The sequence below is a fragment of the Emys orbicularis genome, chromosome 19 (assembly GCF_028017835.1).
Source record: "Emys orbicularis isolate rEmyOrb1 chromosome 19, rEmyOrb1.hap1, whole genome shotgun sequence".
NCBI classification, from domain to species: Eukaryota; Metazoa; Chordata; order Testudines; family Emydidae; genus Emys; species Emys orbicularis.
Window position 1 is genome coordinate 22,593,328 of NC_088701.1, and position 24,290 is coordinate 22,617,617.

At 66.1% G+C, this 24,290-nt stretch overlaps 1 protein-coding gene across 1 annotated transcript; it reads right to left on the reverse strand.

Moving 5' to 3' along the window:
• Positions 1-1,890: 1,890 nt before the first annotated feature.
• IL23A (interleukin 23 subunit alpha) lies at positions 1,891-11,510 on the reverse strand. The gene is made up of 4 exons (XM_065419250.1): positions 11,337-11,510; positions 2,912-3,004; positions 2,329-2,472; positions 1,891-2,040 (listed from the first exon to the last, which is right to left on the reverse strand). Exons 1-4 carry the CDS (start codon positions 11,508-11,510, stop codon positions 1,891-1,893), a joined length of 561 nt encoding a protein of 186 aa, XP_065275322.1.
• Positions 11,511-24,290: the final 12,780 nt, after the last annotated feature.

Here is a 24,290-nt window from a genome sequence, read left to right on the forward strand (position 1 = left end):
CAGCGTCTCCCCGAGCTGCCCCCTCGCTGGGGGGCTTGGAGGCCAGGGCCTTTTCCCCACCCCCGTTTATTGGGGGGTGGCCCTGGCTCTGCCCTTCCCCTGCCTTCCGGCTAGGCCCCGTGGCCTCCCATTGGCCTGGAGGGGCTGTGGTTCTCGGGCCTTCCTGCCTAGGGGGGTTCTGGCCTTAGTGCTGGGGGTGCAGGTGGCTCCCCCCGGGGGTGAGACAAACTCTTTCTCTTGTAAATAAACCTGCCCCGCCCCAGCTCGCTGTGGTGCTGATGGGGGGTGGGGGGAGGTCATCCCCCGAACTGTCTATCCCCCTTGTCAAGTATCAGAGGGGGAGCCCTGTTAGTCTGGGTCTGTAAAAAGTCCTGTGGCACCTTATAGACTAACAGACGTATTGGAGCATGAGCTTTCGTGGGTGAATACCCTTGGGGGGGCCTGTGTGGGCTGCACCCTCCTGCTGCCAGGGGCTGTTGTGCTCTGGATGGCCACCAGAGGGCACCACACCCTCTCCTACTGTTCCCGTCCCGCCCCCCCAAGGTTGCAGAGCTGGGGGGTTTCCCCCCCTCTGGAGGGGAGCCCCTGGCCCTTCGCCGAAGCAGAACTCTGCTCCCCCCCCCAGGCCAGGAGCAGGGCCCTGGCTGGCTGCCGGGGCCTGAGGCCCCCAGGCTGGGCTGGTTCCAGGGCGGGGGGAGGGGCCTGGATGTGGGGAGGAGCAGGGAGGGCCGAGCCTGGGGGGGAGGGGTATGTGCCTGTGTTACCAGGCAGCCCCTCCCCCCGGGGGTGCACTAGGGGCTGGGACTGGCTTGAGGCTTCCCAGGGTGTCAAAGCTGGGAGCAGACCCCAGGCATCCTGCCCCTCAGTCCATCTGTGTCCCCCCTGCCCCTCAACCACACTGCCTCCTCCCGAAGTGGGGGGGGGGGCTGAGCAGGGAGGACGATGCCCCTGCCCCCAGCACTGTCCTTGGAGAGGCCCTGACCCATTCCCGGGGAGCTGCTGCAGGGAGGCTGGGGTGGGGGGCTGGGTGTTGGTCTCTGAGATGGTCCTGTCCTGAGCTTGGTGGCCCAAGGGTGCTGTGGCCCTTGCAACCCCCAGCTCCCCCACCCCACCCGGTGCCAGTCATGTGGCTGGGAATTTTTCATAATATTTTGTATGATGACTGTGTGTGCCTCAGTTTCCCCAGGTGCTGCATAGTTAACTAGGTGTGGGGACATGGGGGGAGGTTTACTCCGTGCAGCGACCCAGGTGTGACTGACGATGCCTGGCTGGCTGGGGCCTGGGCCCCTTGCCCCGGAGAGGTCCAGAAGACAACGGCCCGGGCATTTGGATCCTAGCAACTATTGCCCCTGGTTGGCTGACCCTCTGCAGGAAGCCGGCCAGGTGCGACCAGCTGGAGAACAACGAGCCAAGGAGGAGGAAGGCCAGGTGCTGAGGTTTGCCCGGGAACAGAAGACAGGACTGAGGGGGGCCAAGGACCGTTGTTAAGTGCGGGCTGCTGGAAGCCGCGGACCCTTCGGCGTTGGGCTCTGGAGTGACCCCCAAGGACTTTCCAATTCTTTGTGCTGCCCCAAGGGCTTCCTAGATGTGTAATAAACCCCCCGAACAGCACAAGGCGTAAGCCGGTCTGTACAAATCAAACCTCTTTAATAGGCCCTGGCGGCTGGGGAGCCGATAAATAGCATAAATAGCCACCCCGCGGGGGCATAAATAGACAGCGGCTGCTCATAAATAACCCGCTGGCCGGGCAATAAATACACGGGGTGGGGGGGGTGGCGTTTTACGCCAAACAGAGTCCAGAAGCGGGCGGAGCTTAGGGTTGGCTTCACCGGGCATCCGCGGCTGGGGTGGAATCGGCTCCGTGGCTCCTGGGTAAATGCTCCCCCCAGCCTAGCGGGTGGCCGCGCTGTGGGCGAAGACCCGTGCCATCACGGCTGAGAAGGAGCGGAGCTGGTGGAGGATCCGGCGCCGCAGCAGGGGCCGTTCCCAGGGCTGGCTCTGCTGCGGCGGGGTCCCCGACCCCTCGGTGAAGCTGCCGTCCTGCTGGGCGAAAGGACAGTGGGGTTACACTGGGCGCTGTGGCCCCCGGCCCAGGAGCTGGAACCAGCCCTACCCCCCCCCCCCAGGCTGGCACAGGCCTTAGAAGATGGCACAGGGCGCTTGGTGGCACCAAGGCCTGGAGGGGCCCCCCCTAAGGTTGCTTGCTGGAGCCGACAGGGGTCCCTGGCTGCTGCTGGGGGGTTATTCCCCCTGCCCCGCGTGGGGTGTGGGCCCCAGCCCTCCCCCCCCCCAGGGCCGTTGGATCCCGCGGCGCGGGGCCCCTCTCACCTGGACGAGGCTGGTCAGCTGGGCCAGGGCGCCCTGTAGTGTGGCCACGGGGCTGGTGTTGGGGCCCCCCAACTCGGCGAAGACGTCGGAGCCCAGCAGTGCCTGGTAATGCTGCAGGGCCTTGCGGATCCGGCGCAGGCAGCTCTGGGGGTGGGAAGGGGTATGAGGTGGTGTCGGGGGGGGGTGTCTCTGGCTCCCACTCCATTAGGACCCCCCCATCCCTGCTGCTCCCCACCCCCAACTAGGGGCTTGTTCCCGAGTCCAGGGGGATCGTGGCTGGGGGAGACCCCGGCCCGGCTATGGGGGGAGATCAGCCCTCCCCCCGCCCCGCCGTCCCCCTCGTTCACTGAGCACGTTATTTGAGGGGGGGCTGAATGATTATTTTCTACATCTCTCTCCTGCCCTGCCCCCCAGCTTCCTATCTGCCCTTCCCCCCCCCATCCCTTCAGCTAGCCCATCTTCCCCCCCCAACTGGCCCATCTGCCCTTCCCCCCCCATCCCTCCAGCTCGCCCATCTGCCCTTCCCCCTCTGCCCCCAGCTCGCCAATCCGTCCCCCCACCCTGGGGGCCGTCCGGCTGGTACCTGGTCAGAGCCCAGCTTGGCGGGGTCGCAGTTGTCGCTGCACCGGATCTGGGGGCTCAGGTCCTCGCTGGGCTTCTCCTCCACCAGGTTCACCTGGTTGGGGACAGCAGAGCTCGGGGTCAGCCTGGGGCTGGGGACAGCCGCTCCCCCCACAGCCCCCCTCCATCCATTGCCACAGCCGCTCCCCCCACTTCCATCCATCGCCACAGCCGCTCCCCCCACAGCTCCCCTCCATCCATCGCCACAGCCGCTCCCCCCACAGCTCCCCTCCGTCCATCGCCGCAGCCGCTCCCCCCACAGCTCCCCTCCGTCCATCGCCGCAGCCGCTCCCCCCACAGCCCCCCTCCGTCCATCGCCGCAGCCGCTCCCCCCACAGCTCCCCTCCGTCCATCGCCGCAGCCGCTCCCCCCACAGCCCCCCTCCGTCCATCGCCACAGCCAGGGCCCCCCCCAACTTCCCCTCCGTCCATCGCCGCAGCCGCTCCCCCCACAGCTCCCCTCCGTCCATCGCCGCAGCCGCTCCCCCCACAGCCCCCCTCCGTCCATCGCCACAGCCAGGGCCCCCCCCAGCTTCCCCTCCGTCCATCGCCACAGCCGCTCCTCCCCACAGCTCCCCTCCATCCATCGCCACAGCCGCTCCCCCCACAGCTCCCCTCCATCCATCGCCACAGCCGCTCCCCCCACAGCCCCCCTCCGTCCATCGCCACAGCCGCTCCCCCCACAGCCCCCCTCCATCCATCGCCACAGCCAGGGCCCCCCCCAGCTTCCCCTCCGTCCATCGCCACAGCCAGGGCCCCCCCCAGCTTCCCCTCCGTCCATCGCCACAGCCGCTCCTCCCCACAGCTCCCCTCCATCCATCGCCACAGCCGCTCCCCCCACAGCTCCCCTCCGTCCATCGCCACAGCCGCTCCCCCCACAGCTCCCCTCCGTCCATCGCCACAGCCGCTCCCCCCCACAGCTCCCCTCCGTCCATCGCCGCAGCCGCTCCCCCCACAGCTCCCCTCCGTCCATCGCCGCAGCCGCTCCCCCCACAGCTCCCCTCCGTCCATCGCCGCAGCCGCTCCCCCCACAGCCCCCCTCCGTCCATCGCCACAGCCAGGGCCCCCCCCAGCTTCCCCTCCGTCCATCGCCACAGCCGCTCCTCCCCACAGCTCCCCTCCATCCATCGCCACAGCCGCTCCCCTCCATCCATCGCCACAGCCGCTCCCCCCACAGCCCCCCTCCGTCCATCGCCACAGCCGCTCCCCCCACAGCCCCCCTCCATCCATCGCCACAGCCAGGGCCCCCCCCAGCTTCCCCTCCGTCCATCGCCACAGCCAGGGCCCCCCCCAGCTTCCCCTCCGTCCATCGCCACAGCCGCTCCTCCCCACAGCTCCCCTCCATCCATCGCCACAGCCGCTCCCCCCACAGCTCCCCTCCATCCATCGCCACAGCCGCTCCCCCCACAGCTCCCCTCCGTCCATCGCCGCAGCCGCTCCCCCCACAGCTCCCCTCCGTCCATCGCCACAGCCGCTCCCCCCCACAGCTCCCCTCCGTCCATCGCCGCAGCCGCTCCCCCCACAGCTTCCCTCCGTCCATCGCCGCAGCCGCTCCCCCCACAGCTCCCCTCCGTCCATCGCCGCAGCCGCTCCCCCCACAGCTCCCCTCCGTCCATCGCCGCAGCCGCTCCCCCCACAGCTCCCCTCCGTCCATCGCCGCAGCCGCTCCCCCCACAGCCCCCCTCCGTCCATCGCCGCAGCCGCTCCCCCCACAGCCCCCCTCCATCCATCGCCACAGCCAGGGCCCCCCCCAGCTTCCCCTCCGTCCATCGCCACAGCCAGGGCCCCCCCCAGCTTCCCCTCCGTCCATCGCCACAGCCGCTCCTCCCCACAGCTCCCCTCCATCCATCGCCACAGCCGCTCCCCCCACAGCTCCCCTCCATCCATCGCCACAGCCGCTCCCCCCACAGCTCCCCTCCGTCCATCGCCGCAGCCGCTCCCCCCACAGCTCCCCTCCGTCCATCGCCACAGCCGCTCCCCCCCACAGCTCCCCTCCGTCCATCGCCGCAGCCGCTCCCCCCACAGCTCCCCTCCGTCCATCGCCGCAGCCGCTCCCCCCACAGCTCCCCTCCGTCCATCGCCGCAGCCGCTCCCCCCACAGCTCCCCTCCGTCCATCGCCGCAGCCGCTCCCCCCACAGCTCCCCTCCGTCCATCGCCGCAGCCGCTCCCCCCACAGCTCCCCTCCGTCCATCGCCGCAGCCGCTCCCCCCACAGCTTCCCTCCGTCCATCGCCGCAGCCGCTCCCCCCACAGCTCCCCTCCGTCCATCGCCGCAGCCGCTCCCCCCACAGCCCCCCTCCGTCCATCGCCACAGCCGCTCCCCCCACAGCCCCCCTCCGTCCATCGCCACAGCCAGGGCCCCCCCCAGCTTCCCCTCCGTCCATCGCCACAGCCAGGGCCCCCCCCAGCTTCCCCTCCGTCCATCGCCACAGCCGCTCCTCCCCACAGCTCCCCTCCATCCATCGCCACAGCCGCTCCCCCCACAGCTCCCCTCCATCCATCGCCACAGCCGCTCCCCCCACAGCTCCCCTCCGTCCATCGCCGCAGCCGCTCCCCCCACAGCTCCCCTCCGTCCATCGCCACAGCCGCTCCCCCCCACAGCTCCCCTCCGTCCATCGCCGCAGCCGCTCCCCCCACAGCTCCCCTCCGTCCATCGCCGCAGCCGCTCCCCCCACAGCTCCCCTCCGTCCATCGCCGCAGCCGCTCCCCCCACAGCTCCCCTCCGTCCATCGCCACAGCCCCTCTCCATCCATCGCCGCAGCCGCTCCCCCCACTTCCATCCATCGCCGCAGCCGCTCCCCCCACAGCTCCCCTCCATCCATCGCCGCAGCCGCTCCCCCCACAGCTCCCCTCCATCCATCGCCACAGCCCCCCCAGCTTCCCCCCTCCGTCCATCACCGCAGCCAGGCCCCCCCAGCTTCCCCCCTCCGTCCATCATCGCAGCCCCCCAGCCTCCGTCCATTGCTGCAGCCAGGCCCCCCACAGCCCCCCCTCCATCCATTGCCACAGCCGCTCCCCCCACTTCCATCCATCGCCGCAGCCAGGCCCCCCACAGCTCACCTCCATCCATCGCCGCAGCCGCTCCCCCCACAGCCCCCCTCCGTCCATCGCCGCAGCCGCTCCCCCCACAGCCCCCCTCCGTCCATCGCCACAGCCGCTCCCCCCACAGCCCCCCTCCGTCCATCGCCACAGCCAGGGCCCCCCCCAGCTTCCCCTCCATCCATTGCCGCAGCCGCTCCCCCCACAGCCCCCCTCCGTCCATTGCTGCAGCCAGGGCCCCCCCCAGCTTCCCCTCCATCCATTGCCACAGCCCCTCCCCCCACAGCTCCCCTCCATCCATCGCCACAGCCGCTCCCCCCCACAGCTCCCCTCCATCCATTGCCGCAGCCGCTCCCCCCACTTCCATCCATCGCCACAGCCAGGGCCCCCCCCAGCTTCCCCTCCATCCATTGCCGCAGCCGCTCCCCCCACAGCTCCCCTCCATCCATTGCCGCAGCCAGGGCCCCCCCCCCAGCTCCCCTCCGTCCATCGCCGCAGCCGCTCCCCCCACAGCCCCCCTCCGTCCATCGCCGCAGCCGCTCCCCCCACAGCCCCCCTCCGTCCATCGCCGCAGCCGCTCCCCCTACAGCTCCCCTCCGTCCATTGCCGCAGCCGCTCCCCCCACTTCCATCCATCGCCACAGCCGCTCCCCCCACAGCCCCCCTCCGTCCATCGCCGCAGCCGCTCCCCCCACAGCTCCCCTCCATCCATCGCCACAGCCCCCCAAGCTTCCCCCCTCCGTCCATCACCGCAGCCAGGCCCCCCCAGCTTCCCCCCTCCGTCCATCATCGCAGCCCCCCAGCCTCCGTCCATTGCTGCAGCCAGGCCCCCCACAGCCCCCCCCTCCATCCATTGCCACAGCCGCTCCCCCCACTTCCATCCATCGCCGCAGCCAGGCCCCCCACAGCTCACCTCCATCCATCGCCGCAGCCGCTCCCCCCACAGCCCCCCTCCGTCCATCGCCGCAGCCGCTCCCCCCACAGCCCCCCTCCGTCCATCGCCACAGCCGCTCCCCCCACAGCCCCCCTCCGTCCATCGGCACAGCCAGGGCCCCCCCCAGCTTCCCCTCCATCCATTGCCGCAGCCGCTCCCCCCACAGCCCCCCTCCGTCCATTGCTGCAGCCAGGGCCCCCCCCAGCTTCCCCTCCATCCATTGCCACAGCCCCTCCCCCCACAGCTCCCCTCCATCCATCGCCACAGCCGCTCCCCCCCACAGCTCCCCTCCATCCATTGCCGCAGCCGCTCCCCCCACTTCCATCCATCGCCACAGCCAGGGCCCCCCCCAGCTTCCCCTCCATCCATTGCCGCAGCCGCTCCCCCCACAGCTCCCCTCCATCCATTGCCGCAGCCAGGGCCCCCCCCCCAGCTCCCCTCCGTCCATCGCCGCAGCCGCTCCCCCCACAGCCCCCCTCCGTCCATCGCCGCAGCCGCTCCCCCCACAGCCCCCCTCCGTCCATCGCCGCAGCCGCTCCCCCTACAGCTCCCCTCCGTCCATTGCCGCAGCCGCTCCCCCCACTTCCATCCATCGCCACAGCCGCTCCCCCCACAGCCCCCCTCCGTCCATCGCCGCAGCCGCTCCCCCCACAGCTCCCCTCCATCCATCGCCACAGCCGCTCCCCCCACAGCCCCCCTCCGTCCATCGCCGCAGCCGCTCCCCCCACAGCTCCCCTCCATCCATCGCCACAGCCGCTCCCCCCACAGCTCCCCTCCATCCATTGCCACAGCCGCTCCCCCCACTTCCATCCATCGCCACAGCCGCTCCCCCCACAGCCCCCCTCCGTCCATCGCCGCAGCCGCTCCCCCCAAAGCTCCCCTCCATCCATCGCCACAGCCGCTCCCCCCACAGCTCCCCTCCATCCATTGCCACAGCCGCTCCCCCCACAGCTCCCCTCCATCCATCGCCACAGCCAGGCCCCCCACAGCTCCCCTCCGTCCATCGCCACAGCCGCTCCCCCCACAGCTCCCCTCCATCCATTGCCGCAGCCAGGGCCCCCCCCCAGCTCCCCTCCGTCCATCGCCGCAGCCGCTCCCCCCACAGCTCCCCTCCATCCATTGCCACAGCCGCTCCCCCCACTTCCATCCATCGCCACAGCCGCTCCCCCCACAGCCCCCCTCCGTCCATCGCCGCAGCCGCTCCCCCCACAGCTCCCCTCCATCCATCGCCACAGCCGCTCCCCCCACAGCTCCCCTCCATCCATCGCCACAGCCAGGCCCCCCACAGCTCCCCTCCGTCCATCGCCACAGCCGCTCCCCCCACAGCTCCCCTCCATCCATTGCCGCAGCCAGGGCCCACCCCCAGCTCCCCTCCGTCCATCGCCGCAGCCGCTCCCCCCACAGGCCCCCTCCGTCCATCGCCGCAGCCGCTCCCCCCACAGCCCCCCTCCGTCCATCGCCGCAGCCGCTCCCCCCACAGCCCCCCTCCGTCCATCGCCGCAGCCGCTCCCCCCACAGCTCCCCTCCGTCCATCGCCGCAGCCGCTCCCCCCACAGCTCCCCTCCGTCCATTGCCGCAGCCGCTCCCCCCACTTCCATCCATCGCCACAGCCGCTCCCCCCACAGCCCCCCTCCGTCCATCGCCGCAGCCGCTCCCCCCACAGCTCCCCTCCATCCATCGCCACAGCCGCTCCCCCCACAGCCCCCCTCCGTCCATCGCCGCAGCCGCTCCCCCCACAGCTCCCCTCCATCCATCGCCACAGCCGCTCCCCCCCACAGCTCCCCTCCATCCATTGCCACAGCCGCTCCCCCCACTTCCATCCATCGCCACAGCCGCTCCCCCCACAGCCCCCCTCCGTCCATCGCCGCAGCCGCTCCCCCCACAGCCCCCCTCCGTCCATCGCCGCAGCCGCTCCCCCCACAGCCCCCCTCCGTCCATTGCCCAGCCGCTCCCCCCACAGCTCCCCTCCGTCCATCGCCGCAGCCGCTCCCCCCACAGCTCCCCTCCGTCCATCGCCGCAGCCGCTCCCCCCACAGCTCCCCTCCGTCCATCGCCGCAGCCGCTCCCCCCACAGCTCCCCTCCGTCCATCGCCGCAGCCGCTCCCCCCACAGCTCCCCTCCGTCCATCGCCGCAGCCGCTCCCCCCCACAGCTCCCCTCCGTCCATCGCCGCAGCCGCTCCCCCCCACAGCTCCCCTCCATCCATTGCCACAGCCGCTCCCCCCACTTCCATCCATCGCCACAGCCGCTCCCCCCACAGCCCCCCTCCATCCATCGCCACAGCCAGGGCCCCCCACAGCTCGCCTCCATCCATTGCCACAGCCGCTTCCCCCACAGCCCCCCTCCATCCATCGCCACAGCCGCTTCCCCCACAGCCCCCCTCCATCCATCGCCACAGCCAGGGCCCCCCACAGCTCGCCTCCATCCATCGCCACAGCCGCTCCCCCCACAGCCCCCCTCCGTCCATCGCCACAGCCGCTCCCCCCACAGCCCCCCTCCATCCATTGCCACAGCCGCTCCCCCCACAGCCCCCCTCCATCCATCGCCACAGCCGCTCCCCCCACAGCCCCCCTCCATCCATTGCCGCAGCTGGGGCCCCCACAGCTCCCCACTTCCATCCATCACCCCCAGCTGCTCCCCACCTCCGTCCATCTCTCCAGACGTCCCCATGGCTCCCATCCGCAGCCATTTCCCCCCCCCCATTCATTCCCATTCAGCTGCTGCACACTCCTCTGTGCACCTGCCCCTGCTCGCCCCCCTCCTTCCCGGGGCCCAAGGCTCGGGGGGTCACCCCCTAGATGGATGCAATACCAGCCCCTCCCCCTGCCCTCCAAGTTGTCCGAGGCTGGCGCCTCCCAGCCCAGGAAAGGCCCAGCTCAGAACCGGGATAGTCCCATGCGCTGGGTTTTTTTAGACACCTTGTGAATTTCTGGAGCTGCTTCCTGGAGCGGTCACGTTCCCCCAGCCTGTCCACACGCCCCCCCGTCTGTCCGTCCGTCACTGGACACGCCCCTCCAGCCTGTCCACACACACCCCGTCTGTCCATCCATCACTGGACACGCCCCTCCAGCCTGTCCACACGCCCCCCCATCTGTCCGTCCGTCACTGGACACGCCCCTCCAGCCTGTCCACACACACCCCGTCTGTCCATCCATCACTGGACACGCCCCTCCAGCCTGTCCACACGCCCCCCCATCTGTCCGTCCGTCACTGAACACGCCCCTCCAGCCTGTCCACATACACCCCGTCTGTCCATCCATCACTGGACACGCCCCTCCAGCCTGTCCACACGCCCCCCCATCTGTTCGTCCGTCACTGGACACGCCCCTCCAGCCTGTCCACACGCCCCCCCATCTGTTCGTCCGTCACTGGACACGCCCCTCCAGCCTGTCCACACCCCCCCCCATCTGTTCGTCCGTCACTGGACACGTTCCCCCAGCCTGTCCACACACACCCCGTCTGTCCGTCCATCACTGGACATGTCCCACTCGCAGCCTGTCCACACACACCCTGTCTGTCCATCCATCACTGGACACGTCCCCCCCAGCCCGTCCACACACACCCCGTCTGTCCGTCACTGGACACGCCCCACCCCGCAGCCTGTCCACATATACCCCGTCTGTCTGTCCGTCACTGGACATGTTCCACCCGCAGCCTGTCCACACACACCCGGTCTGTCCGTCCGTCACTGTTCACGCCCCCCCAGCCTGTCCACATACACCCCGTCTGTCCATCCATCACTGGACACGTTCCCCCAGCCTGTCCACACACACCCCGTCTGTCCGTCCATCACTGGACATGTCCCACTCGCAGCCTGTCCACACACACCCTGTCTGTCCATCCATCACTGGACACGTCCCCCCCAGCCCGTCCACACACACCCCGTCTGTCCGTCACTGGACACGCCCCACCCCGCAGCCTGTCCACATACACCCCGTCTGTCTGTCCGTCACTGGACATGTTCCACCCGCAGCCTGTCCACCCCCCCACATCTGTCTGTCTCTAGCCATGCGCCCCCAGCCGTCCCACCCCATATCTTCACCCTCCTCCCATCTGTCTGTCCATCCTAGAAACCCATCCGTCCAGCCCCCTGTGTTTTGTCGCTCCTGGCGCTGGCGCTGCCCATGTGCTGAAAGCCCCTTTCTCGCTGACCGTCGCGCCGCTGCCGGGGCTGGACCCACGGCCAGACAGCAGCCGGGCGAGTGCCCCCAGCTGGGTCAGCTCTGCCTGCCCTGCAGAGGTCAAGCCCATCCCCGTGGCTGTGAGGCAGGGCAGGGCCATCTGTGGCTGGGACCCTGGAGCCCAGACGGCGCGGCCCCCCCACACCATCCGCCTCCAGCCGGCAGGGGCTCCCCTGCCCCCCCTCTCTGGCCCCCAGTAGCCCCCCCCCCGTCAGTCCCTGCCCGGCCCCGCTCACCAAGCTCATGTGGCCCTCGAGGTCCCAAGCCAGCTTGTTGACCTGGCTGGAGAAATGCTTGCAGCGCTGCCAGTCGGGGCCGGGGCCCCCCGGCAGGACCCTCTCCCGGGACGCAGCCAGCAGCCCCAGGAAGCAAAGGAGGGCGCTGGACCAGTGGCTCCTGAGGTTCGGCATGTCGCTGTGTCCCCGTGGGTTGGTGTGTGGGGCGCTGGGCTGAGCCCGGGCTGTATTTATGGGCTGCAGGTGACTCAACGGGCAGGTGGGGTTTCCCCTGGGACGGCAGGTAGCACCCCCGGGGATGGTGTCAGCTCCAGCCCCAGCTGAGCACGATGTCATCGCAGCCCGAGGCCAGTTACTGCGAAATCGCTGCCTCCCCGCGAAAGCAGAAGCGATACCGGGGGTGGGGTGGGGGGGCAGCGGGACCCAGGGATCGTACCAGCTCCTTGGCTCCCTGTGGCTCCCCACAGAGAGTGATGCCTCCATTGTTCAACACCCTGCGGCTCCCAAATCCCCCTTCGCGCCCCCTCCCCAAACCCAACAAACCCCAAGGTATTTTCTTACCGCTAAGTATGTCATCCCGGAGTCAGCGACAGGCGCTAGACCCCGGAGTCCTGGCCCCAGCTCCCTGCTCTAAGTACTAGACCCCACTGCTCTCCCAGAGTCCTGGCTCCCAGCCCCCCTGCTCTGACCCACCAGCCCCCACTCCCCTCCCAATGCCGGGGAGAGAACCCAGGAGTCCTGGCTCCCAGCCCCCCCCCCCCGCTCTAACCCACCAGACCCCGCTCCCCTCCCAGAGCTGGAGATAGAACCCAGGAGTCCTGGCTCCCAGCCCCCCCTGCTCTAACCCACCAGACCCCGCTCCCCTCCCAGAGCTGGAGATAGAACCCAGGAGTCCTGGCTCCCTGCCCCCCCTGCTCTGACCCACCAGCCCCCACTCCCCTCCCAGAGCTGGGGAGAGAACCCAGGAGTCCTGGCTCCCAGCCCCCCCAGCTCTAACCCTTTGACCCCACTCCCCTCCCAGAGCTGGGAGAGAACCCAAGAGTCCTGATTCCTGGGTTTCTGCACTGGACCCTCCTGCTCCCTCTCAGCTCAACCAGTTATGCCCCCCACCCCCATCCCCGGCTGAGTTTGCAGGCCTCAGTTTCCCTGCCACAGCCAGCTATTGGGCAGTGTCCCCTGTTATTTGGGCGGGATGTGGTTGAGACCCCAGCGATCAGGCGGGGGTGGGGGGTGGGGCTCTGGGCTGATTCAGTGAAGGTCTCCCCAAGGCATCAAACATCAACCCACAGTAACCCCCTTCGCAATGCTCGCTGCCCAGCTTGGGGCCCGGCCGGGGTGGGGTGGGGCTCATCCCACCAGCGGGGAGCTGCGCTCCAACCAAGGAGGAATGAGAAAAAAACATGGAGGGCAGGGGGCAAAGGGCAGGGCCTGGGGAGGGGGCAGGCAAAGGGATGGGGTCCTGGGGAAGGGGGGCGAAGGGATGGGACCCAGAGGGGGTGGGGGGCAAAAGGGGGTCAGGGGGTGAAGGGACAGGACCCTGGGGCAAATGGCAAAGGGATGGGGCCCAGAGGGGGTGGGGAGGTGAAGGGACAGGGCCCTGGGGGTGGCTCTTGGGCAGGGGCGAAGGGATGGATTTACTGGGGGGGGGGGGCAGCAAAGTGGCAGGGCCCTGGGGGCAGGGGGCAGAGGGTCCTGGGGCGGTGGAGGGATGACACCTCCCCTGGTGAGAGGGATCCGAGAGCCATGGGGCTGGTGGCTGGCACTGGATGAGGGGGGCTCAGGACGATACCCCCCCCGGCAGCCCCCTGCACCCCCCACAGGCTGCTCCGCCTTCATGCTGCCCTGGGACCCCAGCTCCAGGTGGGGGCCGCTGATGCCTGGGTGGGGGCCCTGACCTAGCAGTACCATGGGGGGATGTGTGGGTTAGGGCTCTACCCCCCCATAGGCAAGTGGGGCTGATGTGGGGGAGCCTAGCACTCAGTCTATGGGGGGGACGCCTGCTTAGCATGGCGGGGGGGGGGGGAGCTGGGCACTTCCCCCCCACCCCCGGGGAGCCGGGCATTCCAGGCCTGTCACAATCCAGGAATCCCGGGCGCCCGCCTGGCGAGGAAAACACAGCGCCTGGGGCCAGCGCCTGGCGGGGGCGGGCGAGGGCAGACCGGGAAGGAGCCACTTCCTCCCGCTGTGGCCGGGGGGGGATGGGGGGGGGCAAGATCCCCTGGAGCCATGGACAGGTGAGGCACCAGGGACCAGCCTTCGGGCACCTGGGCACGGCCGGGGCCGGGGCCGGGCACTGACTCCAGGTCCTTGGGGTCCTTGGGAGGGAGGGGGAGGAATGGGTGGGGCTGGGGGGAGGGGAGATATGGGGGGGAGCACAGGGGTAGTGTGGGGTGGGGAGAAAAGAGGGAGCACAGAGAGGGGGAGCATGGGGGGCAGAGGGATGGGGGACATGAGGGGCGAGAGGGAGCTTGAGGGCTCAGGGAGGGGATGGGGAGAATGGGGGTCAGAGGGAGGCACAGGGAGGATGAGGGGGCACAGGGAGGGGAGGGGGAGCATGGGGAGCTGAGGGGAGCACAGGGAGGGGAGGATGAGGGGGCGGAGGGGGCACAGGGAGGGGAGGGGGAGCATGCGGGGCTGAGGGGAGCACAGGGAGCGGGGGGAGGATGAGGTGGCTGAGGGGGGCACAGGTAGCGGGGGGAGGATGAGGTGGCTGAGGGGGGCACAGGGAGTGGAGGGAGCCGGGGGGGGCTGAGGGGAGCACAGGGAGGGGAGGAGGAGCAGGGGGGCTGAGAGGCGCACAGGGAGCGGGGGGAGGCTGAGGGGGGCACAAGGAGGGGAGGGGAAGCATGGGGGGGCTGAGGGGGGCACAGGTAGGGGACGGTGAGGATGAGGGGGCTGAGGGGCCCACATGGAGTGGGGGGGATCATGCGGGGCTGAGGGGAGCACAGGGAGCGGGGGGAGGATGAGGTGGCTGAGGGGGGCACAGGTAGCGGGGGGAGGATGAGGTGGCTGAGGGGGGCACAGGGAGTGGAGGGAGCCGGGGGGGCTGAGGGGAGCACAGGGAGGGGAGGAGGAGCAGGGGGGCTGAGAGGCGCACAGGGAGCGGGGGGAGGCTGAGGGGGGCACAAGGAGGGGAGGGGAAGTATGGGGGGGCTGAGGGGGGCACAGGTAGGGGAGGGTGAGGATGAGGGGGCTGAGGGGCCCACATGGAGCGGGGGGGATCATGGGGGGCTGAGGGGGGCACAGGTAGGGGAGGGTGAGGATGAGGGGGCTGAGGGGCCCACATGGAGTGGGGGGGATCATGGGGGGCTGAGGGGGGCACAGGTAGTGGGGGGAGGATGAGGGGGATGAGGGGGGCAGGATGAGCTGGGGGGGATGAGGGGAGCACAGGGAGGGGAGGAGGAGCAGGGGGGCTGAGAGGAGCACAGGGAGCGGGGAGAGGATGAGGGGGCTGAGGGGGACACAAGGAGAGGAGGGGGAGTATGGGGGGCTGAGGGGAGCACAGGGGGCAGGGGGAGCTGGGGGGGCTGAGGGGGCACAGGGAGGGGAGGGGGAGCATGGGGGGGCTGAGGGGGGCTCAGGGAGCAGGGGGAGGATGAAGGGGGCTGAGGGGAGCACAGGGAGGGGAGGAGGAGCATGGGGGGCTGAGGGGGGCACAGGTAGCGGCGGGAGGATGAGGGGTCTGAGGGGGGCACAAGGAGGGGAGGGGGAGCATGGGGGGCTGAGGGGGGCACAGGGACGGGAGGGAGATAATGGGGGGCAGAGGGATGAGAGGGGGAAGCACAGGGAGGGGAGGGGGAGCATGGGGGGGCTGAGGGGGGCTCAGGGAGCAGGGGGAGGATGAGGGGGCTGAGGGGAGCACAGGGAGGGGAGGAGGAGCATGGGGGGCTGAGGGGAGCACAGGGAGGAGGAGCATGGGGGGCTGAGGGGGGCACAGGTAGCGGGGGGAGGATGAGGTGGCTGAGGGGGGCACAGGGGGCAGGGGGAGCTGGGGGGCTGAGGGGAGCACAAGGAGGGGAGGAGGAGCAGGGGGGCTGAGAGGAGCACAGGGAGCGGGGGGAGGATGAGGGGGTTGAGGGGGGCACAAGGAGGGGAGGGGGAGCATGGGGGGGCTGAGGGGAGCACAGGGGGCAGGGGGAGCTGGGGGGGCTGAGGGGGGCACAGGGAGGGGAGGGGGAGAATGGGGGCAGAGGGGAGCACAGGTAGCGGGGGGAGGATGAGGTGGCTGAGGGGGGCACAGGGAGTGGGGGGAGCACAGGGAGGGGAGAGGGAGAATGGGGGGCAGAGGGGTGAGGGGGGAAGCACAGGGAGGGGAGGGGGAGCATGGAGGCTGAGGGTGGCACGGGGGCAGGGGGAGCTGGGGGGCTGAGGGGAGCACAGGGAGGGGAGGAGGAGCATGGGGGGCTGAGGGGAGCACAGGGAGCGGGGGGAGGATGAGGGGGATGAGGGGGGCACAAGGAGGTGAGGGGGAGCATGGGGGGCTGAGGGGGGCACAGGTAGCGGGGGGAGGATGAGGTGGCTGAGGGGGACACAGGGAGTGGGGGGAGCACAGGGAGGGGAGGGGGAGAATGGGGGGCAGAGGGGTGAGAGGGGGAAGCACAGGGAGGGGAGGGGGAGCATGGGGGACTGAGGGGAGCACAGGGAGCAGGGGGAGGGGGAGGTGGCTGAGGGGAGCACAGGGAGGGGAGGGGGAGCATGGGGGGCTGAGGGGACCACAGGGAGCAGGGGGAGGATGAGGTGGCTGAGGGGGGCACAGGGAGTGGGAGGAGCCGGGGGGGCTGAGGGGAGCACAGGGAGGGGAGGGGGAGCATGGGGGTCTGAGGGGAGCACAGGGGGCAGGGGGAGCTGGGGGGCTGAGGGGAGCACAGGGAGTGGGGGGAGCTGGGGGGGCTGAGGGGAGCACAGGGAGGGGAGGAGGAGCATGGGGGGCTGAGGGGAGCACAGGGAGCGGGGAGAGGATGAGGGGGCTGAGGGGGGCACAAGGAGGGGAGGGGGAGAATGGGGCAGAGGGGTGAGAGGGGGAAGCACAGGGAGGGGAGGGGGAGTATGGAGGCTGAGGGGGGTGCAGGGGGAGGGGGAGGTGTCTGAGGTGAGCACAGGGAGGGGAGGGGGAACATGGGGGGGCTGAGAGGAGCACAGGGGGCAGGGGGAGCTGGGGGGCTGAGGGGAGCACAGGGAGTGGGGGAGCTGGGGGGGCTGAGGGGAGCACAGGGAGGGGAGGAGGAGCATGGGGGGCTGAGGGGAGCACAGGGGGCAGGGGGAGCTGGGGGGGCTGAGGGGAGCACAGGGAGGGGAGGAGGAGCATGGGGGGCTGAGGGGAGCACAGGGAGCGGGGGGAGGATGAGGGGGCTGAGGGGGGCACAAGGAGGGGAGAGGGAGAATGGGGGGCAGAGGGGTGAGAGGGGGAAGTACAGGGAGGGGAGGGGGAGCATGGAGGCTGAGGGGGGCACAGGGAGCAGGGGGAGTTGGGGGGCTGAGGGGAGCACAGGGAGGGGAGGGGGAACATGAGGGGCTGAGGGGAGCACAGGGAGGGGGGGAGGATGGGCTGAGGGGGGCACAAGGAGGGGAGGGGGAGCATGGGGGGCTGAGGGGGGCACAGGCGGCCGGGGGAGCTGGGGGGGCTGAGGGGAGCACAGGGAGGGGAGGGGGAACATGGGGGGCTGAGGGGAGCACAGGGAGCGGGGGGAGGATGAGGGGGTGAGGGGTTAGAGGGGGGAGCACAGGGAGGGGAGGGGGAGCATGGAGGCTGAGGGGGGCACAGGGAGCAGGGGAAGGGGGAGGTGGCTGAGGGGAGCACAGGGAGGGGAGGGGGAACATGGGAGGCTGAGGGGAGCACAGGGGGCAGGGGGGCTGAGGGGAGCACAGGGAGGGGAGGAGGAGCATGGAGGCTGAGGGGGGCACAGGGAGCAGGGGGAGTTGGGGGGCTGAGGGGAGCACAGGGACGGGAGGGAGAGCATGGGGGGCTGAGGGGGGCACAGGAAGCGGGGGGAGGATGGGGGGCTGAGGGGGGCACAAGGAGGGGAGGGGGAGCATGGGGGGCTGAGGGGGGCACAGGGGGCAGGGGGAGCTGGGGGGGCTGAGGGGAGCACAGGGAAGGGAGGAGGAGCATGGGGGCTGAGGGGAGCACAGGGAGCAGGGGGAGGATGGGGGGCTGAGGGGGGCACAAGGAGGGGAGGGGGAGCATGGAGGGCTGAGGGGAGCACAGGGAGCAGGGGGAGGATGAGGTGGCTGAGGGGGGCACAGGGAGGGGAGGGGGAGCATGGGGGCTGAGGGGAGCACAGGGAGGGGAGGAGGAGCATGGGGGCTGAGGGGAGCACAGGGAGCGGGGGGAGGATGAGGGGGCTGAGGGGTTAGAGGGGGAGCACAGGGAGGGGAGGGGGCACATGGGGGGCTGGAAGCAAAAGGGGGCTCACAGGGGCTGAGGGGGCACATGAGGGGCAGAGGGGCGAGAGGGGGGAGCATGGGGGACACACAGAGGAGAGGGGAGCCAGGCGGCCCCACAGCAGCGCCAGGCAGGAGCCCGTTGTCCGGCCGTGCTGGGTGCAGAGAGCTCGGCCGCCCCACGTGCTGCCCCCTCACTCCCGTGCCCCCCAGTGCCCGGTGACAGACACGTCCCAGCCCCACACACCTCGCCCTCAGCCACCTGCTGCCGTGTGCCGGCCCCCCACAATCGGGGGAACCCGGGGGGGGGGGGGGTCGGCCCAGCGTACCCCTCCCCCCCCACCAGGCTGGCGCCTGGCCAGAAAGGAATTCTCCCGGGGAGGCCCCTGCCTTGCCAAGCGGTGGCTTTGGCGCTTTGACGGCCCCGTCTCACTGCAGGGCAAGCGGCCGCAGCTGGCACTGTCAGGGGCTTCCCCCTCAGTGCTGGAACCCCAGAGGCTGCCGCAGCCGGCAAGGGCCTCGAGGGAACAAGTGGGAGGAAAAACACCCGTCTTCCTAGAAACCCAGCCACCCTGCCAGGAGTGCCCGGCCCCTGTGCGGGAGGGGGGCGTGCCAGCCCTCTGGAGGGGACCCCTGCCCCCCCACTCCAAACCGCCACAGCCCCCCCCCCCCCCTTGTCAGCACCCGCTGACTGCCCCTTGGCCCCCAACGGCACGCGGCAAGCTCTGGGGAGGAGCGGGGGCAGGGAGCAAAGACTCGTTAGCACGGGGGGGGGGGCTGTGCTGAGCGGCCTTGGCACGTTTCCTGGCAGCCCTTGCCAGCTGGCAGGGGCCCAGGAGCCAGCGAGCGCCGCTCAGGTGCGGGGGGGTGGGAAGGGGAGGGCGCTGGCTGCCGGGTCTCATGGGAATTCCAAGGCGCACGCAGCGAAACCGATCCCCCCCGCCCGCCGGACGCTGCAATCCCACATTGCACAGGCGTGTACTGCACGCAGCTGTGAAATCCACAGGTTGCAACACAGCCCTTCCCGAGCCCGGCAGGGCCGAGGTGCCAGCTGGGACGATACCCAGGGGATGGGCCAAGGGGGAGTTTTCTCATCCTGGGGACTCTCCCAGGCTTTCCCCTCAAACAAACCCCACTCTGGGCGGTGGGGCAACTGTCGTGAGATGGGTCTGGCCTAAACGGCCGGCAATCCTGGCCGTGGGGCAGGGACAGAATTGGGGGAGGGGGCAGATCTTGAACCCCTCGCGACTCCCTGTGTTCTGGGGCCCGTCCCCACCCCAGCAGCCGCAGGGCCGCGGTGCTAAAGGGGAAATGGGATGTTATAGTAGACCGACTTCCCTCTCTGGGTTTTTATCAATGGGCTCGCTGATCTCGGCAGGCGTGGAGGGGGAAAGCAGGGGGAACGCTGAGGCTAGGGAAGTGCGTAACCTCGGCCTCGCGCTGTTGGCCCAGGGCAGGGCGGGAACGCCAGCATAGCCCGGTATGTTGATGCCGCGGCTGGGCGGAGTGGGATGGATGGCTAGATGGGCCTGTAGGGAGATACAGATTAGAGGCGGATGGGGAGACAGAAAGAGAAACTGGCTCTTTGCGACCAGAACCCAACCAGCCTGTGGGGTAGAGCTCTGACCTGGCCCCCTCGTGACACCGCCACTGCCCACCCCCCGGCCCTGAGCCCCTGCAGTCTCCCCACCCCAGAGCGGCTGCTTTCACTGGCGGCGCTTGGGGTCTGGCACCTGCTTCTGATTTCGGCGTGGCCAGGATGGGTGGGGCTGAAGAGAGGGAGAAGAGTAGAGAGAGGGAAAGCAGGCGATGGACGGAGCGGGATTTATGGAGACCGGTGATGGGGACAAGACTTTCCAGAATGACAATGGTAGGGATTAAAGCCATTAACCAGTGACCACCTCCAGGACAGGACCTGGCCTCTACTCTAGGATGGGGTGCGGGTAGAGGCGGGGTCAAGGAGGAACCTTCCCTGGAGGCCAGTTATCCCAGAACCCCCTTCTGCTGCGTGTCTTGCACCTCCCTCTCGGCCATAGGATACCAGGCCAGCTGGGCCCTTCGCTCGGCTCCGCCACCCCACCCAGACACCAACTAGTCGAACCTGTCACTTTGATCCATTAGCCGGGTGAGTGACATGTCACTGGGGGCAGCTCCAGCCAGCGCCTGTCCCGTAGAGTCACCCTGGAGTTTCCTGCCTCCCTGATCTGTCAGGTGGGGGGATTCCCTGGTTTCTCTGTGGGCCAGGAGATCCAGCAGCCTAGAGACCCGGGAAACCCAGCCGGCAGGAAAGCCCTCGAGGTATTTCGGCACCTAACTCCTATACACCTTGGAGGACCTGGGCCTCCGGGCTAAGGACACCCTGTCCCCTGTCCCTCAGGAAGCTCTCTTCATCCCAGCAGGTCTAGGGGGCAGCAGGGCAGGCAGGATGTGGTCTGAAATCGGACGAGGTGTCAGGGACGTACACAGCAAGGGAAACTAGGTCAGCGAAATCCAGTGCACAGCCACAGATTGGGATCAGGCAAAGAAGGCATTTGTCCTCCACTGTGCAGCATCTCTCTCCCCGGGGGACTGGTTCCAGTGTGGGCCGAGCCATAAGGCAGGTGTGGAAGGAGGAGGGGTCAGTATGTTCAGAGCCGCGCTTGGTGGCTGTTTGCCTGCGGCCCGAAAGGCTCCTGGATTTACAACCTACATTGACAGTTTGCACCTGACGATGCCCATCAAGTATTCTGTACGAGGCCGGAATACTCTCGGTTCAGGGCAGTCCTAGGGCCGCCCTGATCCAGGAGGTCAGTGGCCCTTTCTGGCTGGAAACTATGAATCATCGGAATGAACAATGAGCATCGTCTCATAGAGCATAACACAGAATGTTAATGCAGAAGACAAGTTCCAAAGCTGCCGTCCAGGGTCACCAAGGAGATGTCACTCGGGTGGCTAACGCCCATGGGAGTTAAAGCCCTCTGAGGATCTGGCCCTCGGTACCTGCCGCTGGTTGATAGAAAGCAGAGATTTCCTAGGAACTTCCTTAATTGGCTTGAACATTTCGTGTCAGTAAATAAATAACCAGAAGCACCGGCGTGTTCTCCGGGCGCTGTGTGCATGGACGGAATTGTAAATAAGTGTCTCCCAAAAGGGAAGGCAAGTTTGTAATAACCTACATTTAGACTAACTAGTGATACATGATTAATAACGACATACACGTCACTAGTGAGGTCCCTCCTCTCCCTTGAGGTTTTCAGCCTTTGGGGCATGACACCCCAGGGGGTGGGGAACAGCTATCAGGAGGGGGAGGGATAGCTCAGTGGTTTGAGCATTAGCCTGCTAAACCCAGGGTTGTGAGCTCAATCCTTGAGGGGACCACTTAGGAATCTGGGGCAAAATCAGTACTTGGTCCTGCTAGTGAAGGCAGGGGGCTGGACTCGATGACCTTTCAGGGTCCCTTCCAGTTCTAGGAGATGGGTATATCTCCATATATAGAGTTACCAGCAATTGTATCGCTAGATGGGAAGGGGTCCCAGTAGGGAAAAGATGGCAAACCACCACCTTAGAGCAACAAACCTGGGTTCCTTCTGAAGCCCTAGACATGTCCTTGGAAGCTGGGATGGATGCTGGGGTTTGAGAGACCTAAGGGGCCAGCGTGTGAGCTCAGCGCTGCTGGTGACTTTGAAGGTCTCACTCTGGGTTTACAGCAGTGTCGATGACGATGAGAATCTGGCTCAAGAAGGGTTGTGACCTAGAGAGGCTAGCGAAAGGCTGCTCATTTTAATAGCCCATCTCTCTGCCTGATAAAGCAATAGACAAAAGCCGGTGTCTTTGGGTAGATGTGATGAGCTACTCGGTTGATAGGGGACATGATTAGATAGATAGATAGATAGAGTGTGTGTGTGGAGATAGATAGATTAGATAAGGGGGTGTATGGGGATAGATAGATAGATAGATAGATAGATGCTGTGTCTGGAGATAGATAGATAGAGTATGTGTGTGGAGATAGATAGATAGATAGATTAGATAGAGGGGGTGGATGGGGATAGATAGATAGATAGATAGATAGATAGATAGAGGGGGTGGATGGGGATAGATAGATTAGATGATGGGTGTGTATGGGGCTAGATAGATAGATAGAGGGGGTGTATGGGGATAGATAGATAGAGGGGGTGTATGGGGATAGATAGAGGGGTGTGTGGGGATAGATAGATAGATAGGGGCTGTATGGGGATGGATAGATAGATAGATAGATGATGGGTGTGTATGGGGATAGATAGATAGATAGATAGAGGGTGTGTATGGGGATAGATAGATAGATAGATGGGGTGTATGGTGATAGATAGATAGATGGGGTGTATGGAGACAGATATATAGACAGATAGATAGATAGAGGGGGTGTATGGGGATAGATAGATAGATAGATAGAGGGGGTGTATGGGGATAGATAGATAGATGTGTGTGTATGGGGATAGATAGATGGATAGATGGGTGTGTATGGGGATAGATAGATAGATAGATAGATAGATGGGGTGTGTGGGGATAGATAGATAGATAGGGGCTGTATGGGGATAGATAGATAGATAGATAGATAGATAGGTGTGTGGGGGATAGATAGATAGATAGATGGATGATGGGTGTGTATGGGGATAGATTGATGGGTGTGTATGGGGATAGATAGATAGATAGAGGGGGTGTATGGCGATAGATAGATAGATAGATAGATAGATAGATAGATAGATAGAGGGGGTGTATGGCGATAGATAGATAGATAGATAGATAGATAGATAGATAGATAGATAGATAGAGGGGGTGTATGGAGATAGATGGATGATGGGTGTGTATGGGGATAGATAGATAGATAGATAGATAGATAGATAGATAGATGGGTGTGTATGGGGATAGATAGAGGGGGTGTATGGCGATAGATAGATAGATAGATAGATTAGATTAGATGGATGATGGGTGTGTATGGGGATAGATAGATAGATAGATAGATGGGTGTGTATGGGGATAGATTGATGGGTGTGTATGGGGATAGATAGATAGAGGGGTGTATGGAGATAGATAGAGGGGGTGTATGGGGATAGATAGATAGATAGATGGGTGTGTATGGGGATAGATAGATAGATAGATAGATAGAGGGGGTGTATGGCGATAGATAGATAGATAGATAGATAGATAGATAGATAGATAGATGATAGAGGGGGTGTATGGGGATAGATAGATAGATAGATAGATAGATAGATGATGGGTGTGTATGGGGATAGATAGATAGATAGATAGATAGATAGGTGTATATGGGGATAGATAGATAGATAGATAGATAGATAGATAGATAGATAGATAGATAGATAGATAGATAGATAGAGGGGGTGTATGGGGATAGATAGATAGATAGATAGATAGATGATGGGTGTGTATGGGGATAGATAGATAGATAGATAGATAGATAGATAGATAGATAGATGTATATGGGGATAGATAGATAGATAGATAGATAGATGTGGTGTATGGGGATAGATAGATAGATAGATAGATAGATTGATGATTGGTGTGTATGGGGATAGATAGATAGATAGATAGATAGATAGATAGATAGATAGATAGATAGAAGGGGTGGATGAGGATAGATAGATAGATAGATAGATAGATAGATAGATAGATAGGTGTGGTGTATGGGGATAGATAGATAGATAGATAGATAGATAGATAGATAGATAGATAGATTGATTGATGATTGGTGTGTATGGGGATAGATAGATAGATAGATAGATATCCTTCACAGGACCATATGTGGGCAACTTATGTCCCAGGGACCAGGTGAGAAATCTGCCCCACTCTGTGCCTCAAGGCTGCCCTGGAGAGGCAACCTCTAGAGGGCAAGTTTGGCATTCATGGCCCATTCATCCACTGACCACTTTGCTGGGAGGAAGGGTGGAGGGCTGATGGGCGTTAATTGCACGGTGGGTAATTGTTAGGGGGACATGACTGAGACCCACCAAACTCATGTCACGGAGGGCTCCCAGCCTGTATTTTGTCAGTAAGGATGTCCCCATGAGATGCTGTCTTCTGGACTTGCTTGCTGTGGGTTTCATTGTCACTGGGGCTCCCCCATCTCGCCTTCCAGGGACGTTTTTGTTTGGGGGTTTGTGTTATATATAGTTAAATGCCACTATCCTGGAAAACATATAGAAATGGAAAGATACTGGTGCGTGGGAGAGCTGGGGAGGGCCCTGGGGATGAGGGTGGTGCTGGCCCTTTAAGAAATTCTCGGTGCTGTTGGCCCTTTAAGTCTTATCAGACTCGCAGCCGTAAATCGAGGGGCTCGTCTCTTTCTGTCCCCTCCGCCTTCCCGTCCTGTTCTCTCTACCAAGCTTGCATGGGCTGCTCCAACCTGCTATTCCCGCCTCCGCCTCTCTCTGATTGGCCCTCGCTCCTGAGCGTGCCCTCTCATTGGTACCGGCGCCTGCCAGGCGGGGGAAACCCGTAGCCTGAGGAGTGGTTGAGCGGGCGGAGCCAGTGGGGCTGGAAGTTGCCATGGCGGCGGCGGTGGGGGGATGGGACGCGGCTCCGGCCCGTGCGGGGCTCGCA

Coding starts and splice junctions, on each gene's coding strand:
- IL23A (XM_065419250.1), bottom strand. CDS start 11,510: ATGCCGAACCTCAGGAGCCACTGGTCCAGCGCCCTCCTTTGCTTCCTG. Junction 3,005..11,336: donor TCGAGGGCCACATGAGCTTG/GTGAGCGGGGCC, acceptor GTCCCCAACCAG/GTGAACCTGGTGGAGGAGAA. Junction 2,041..2,328: donor AGCTGACCAGCCTCGTCCAG/GTGAGAGGGGCC, acceptor TTCGCCCAGCAG/GACGGCAGCTTCACCGAGGG.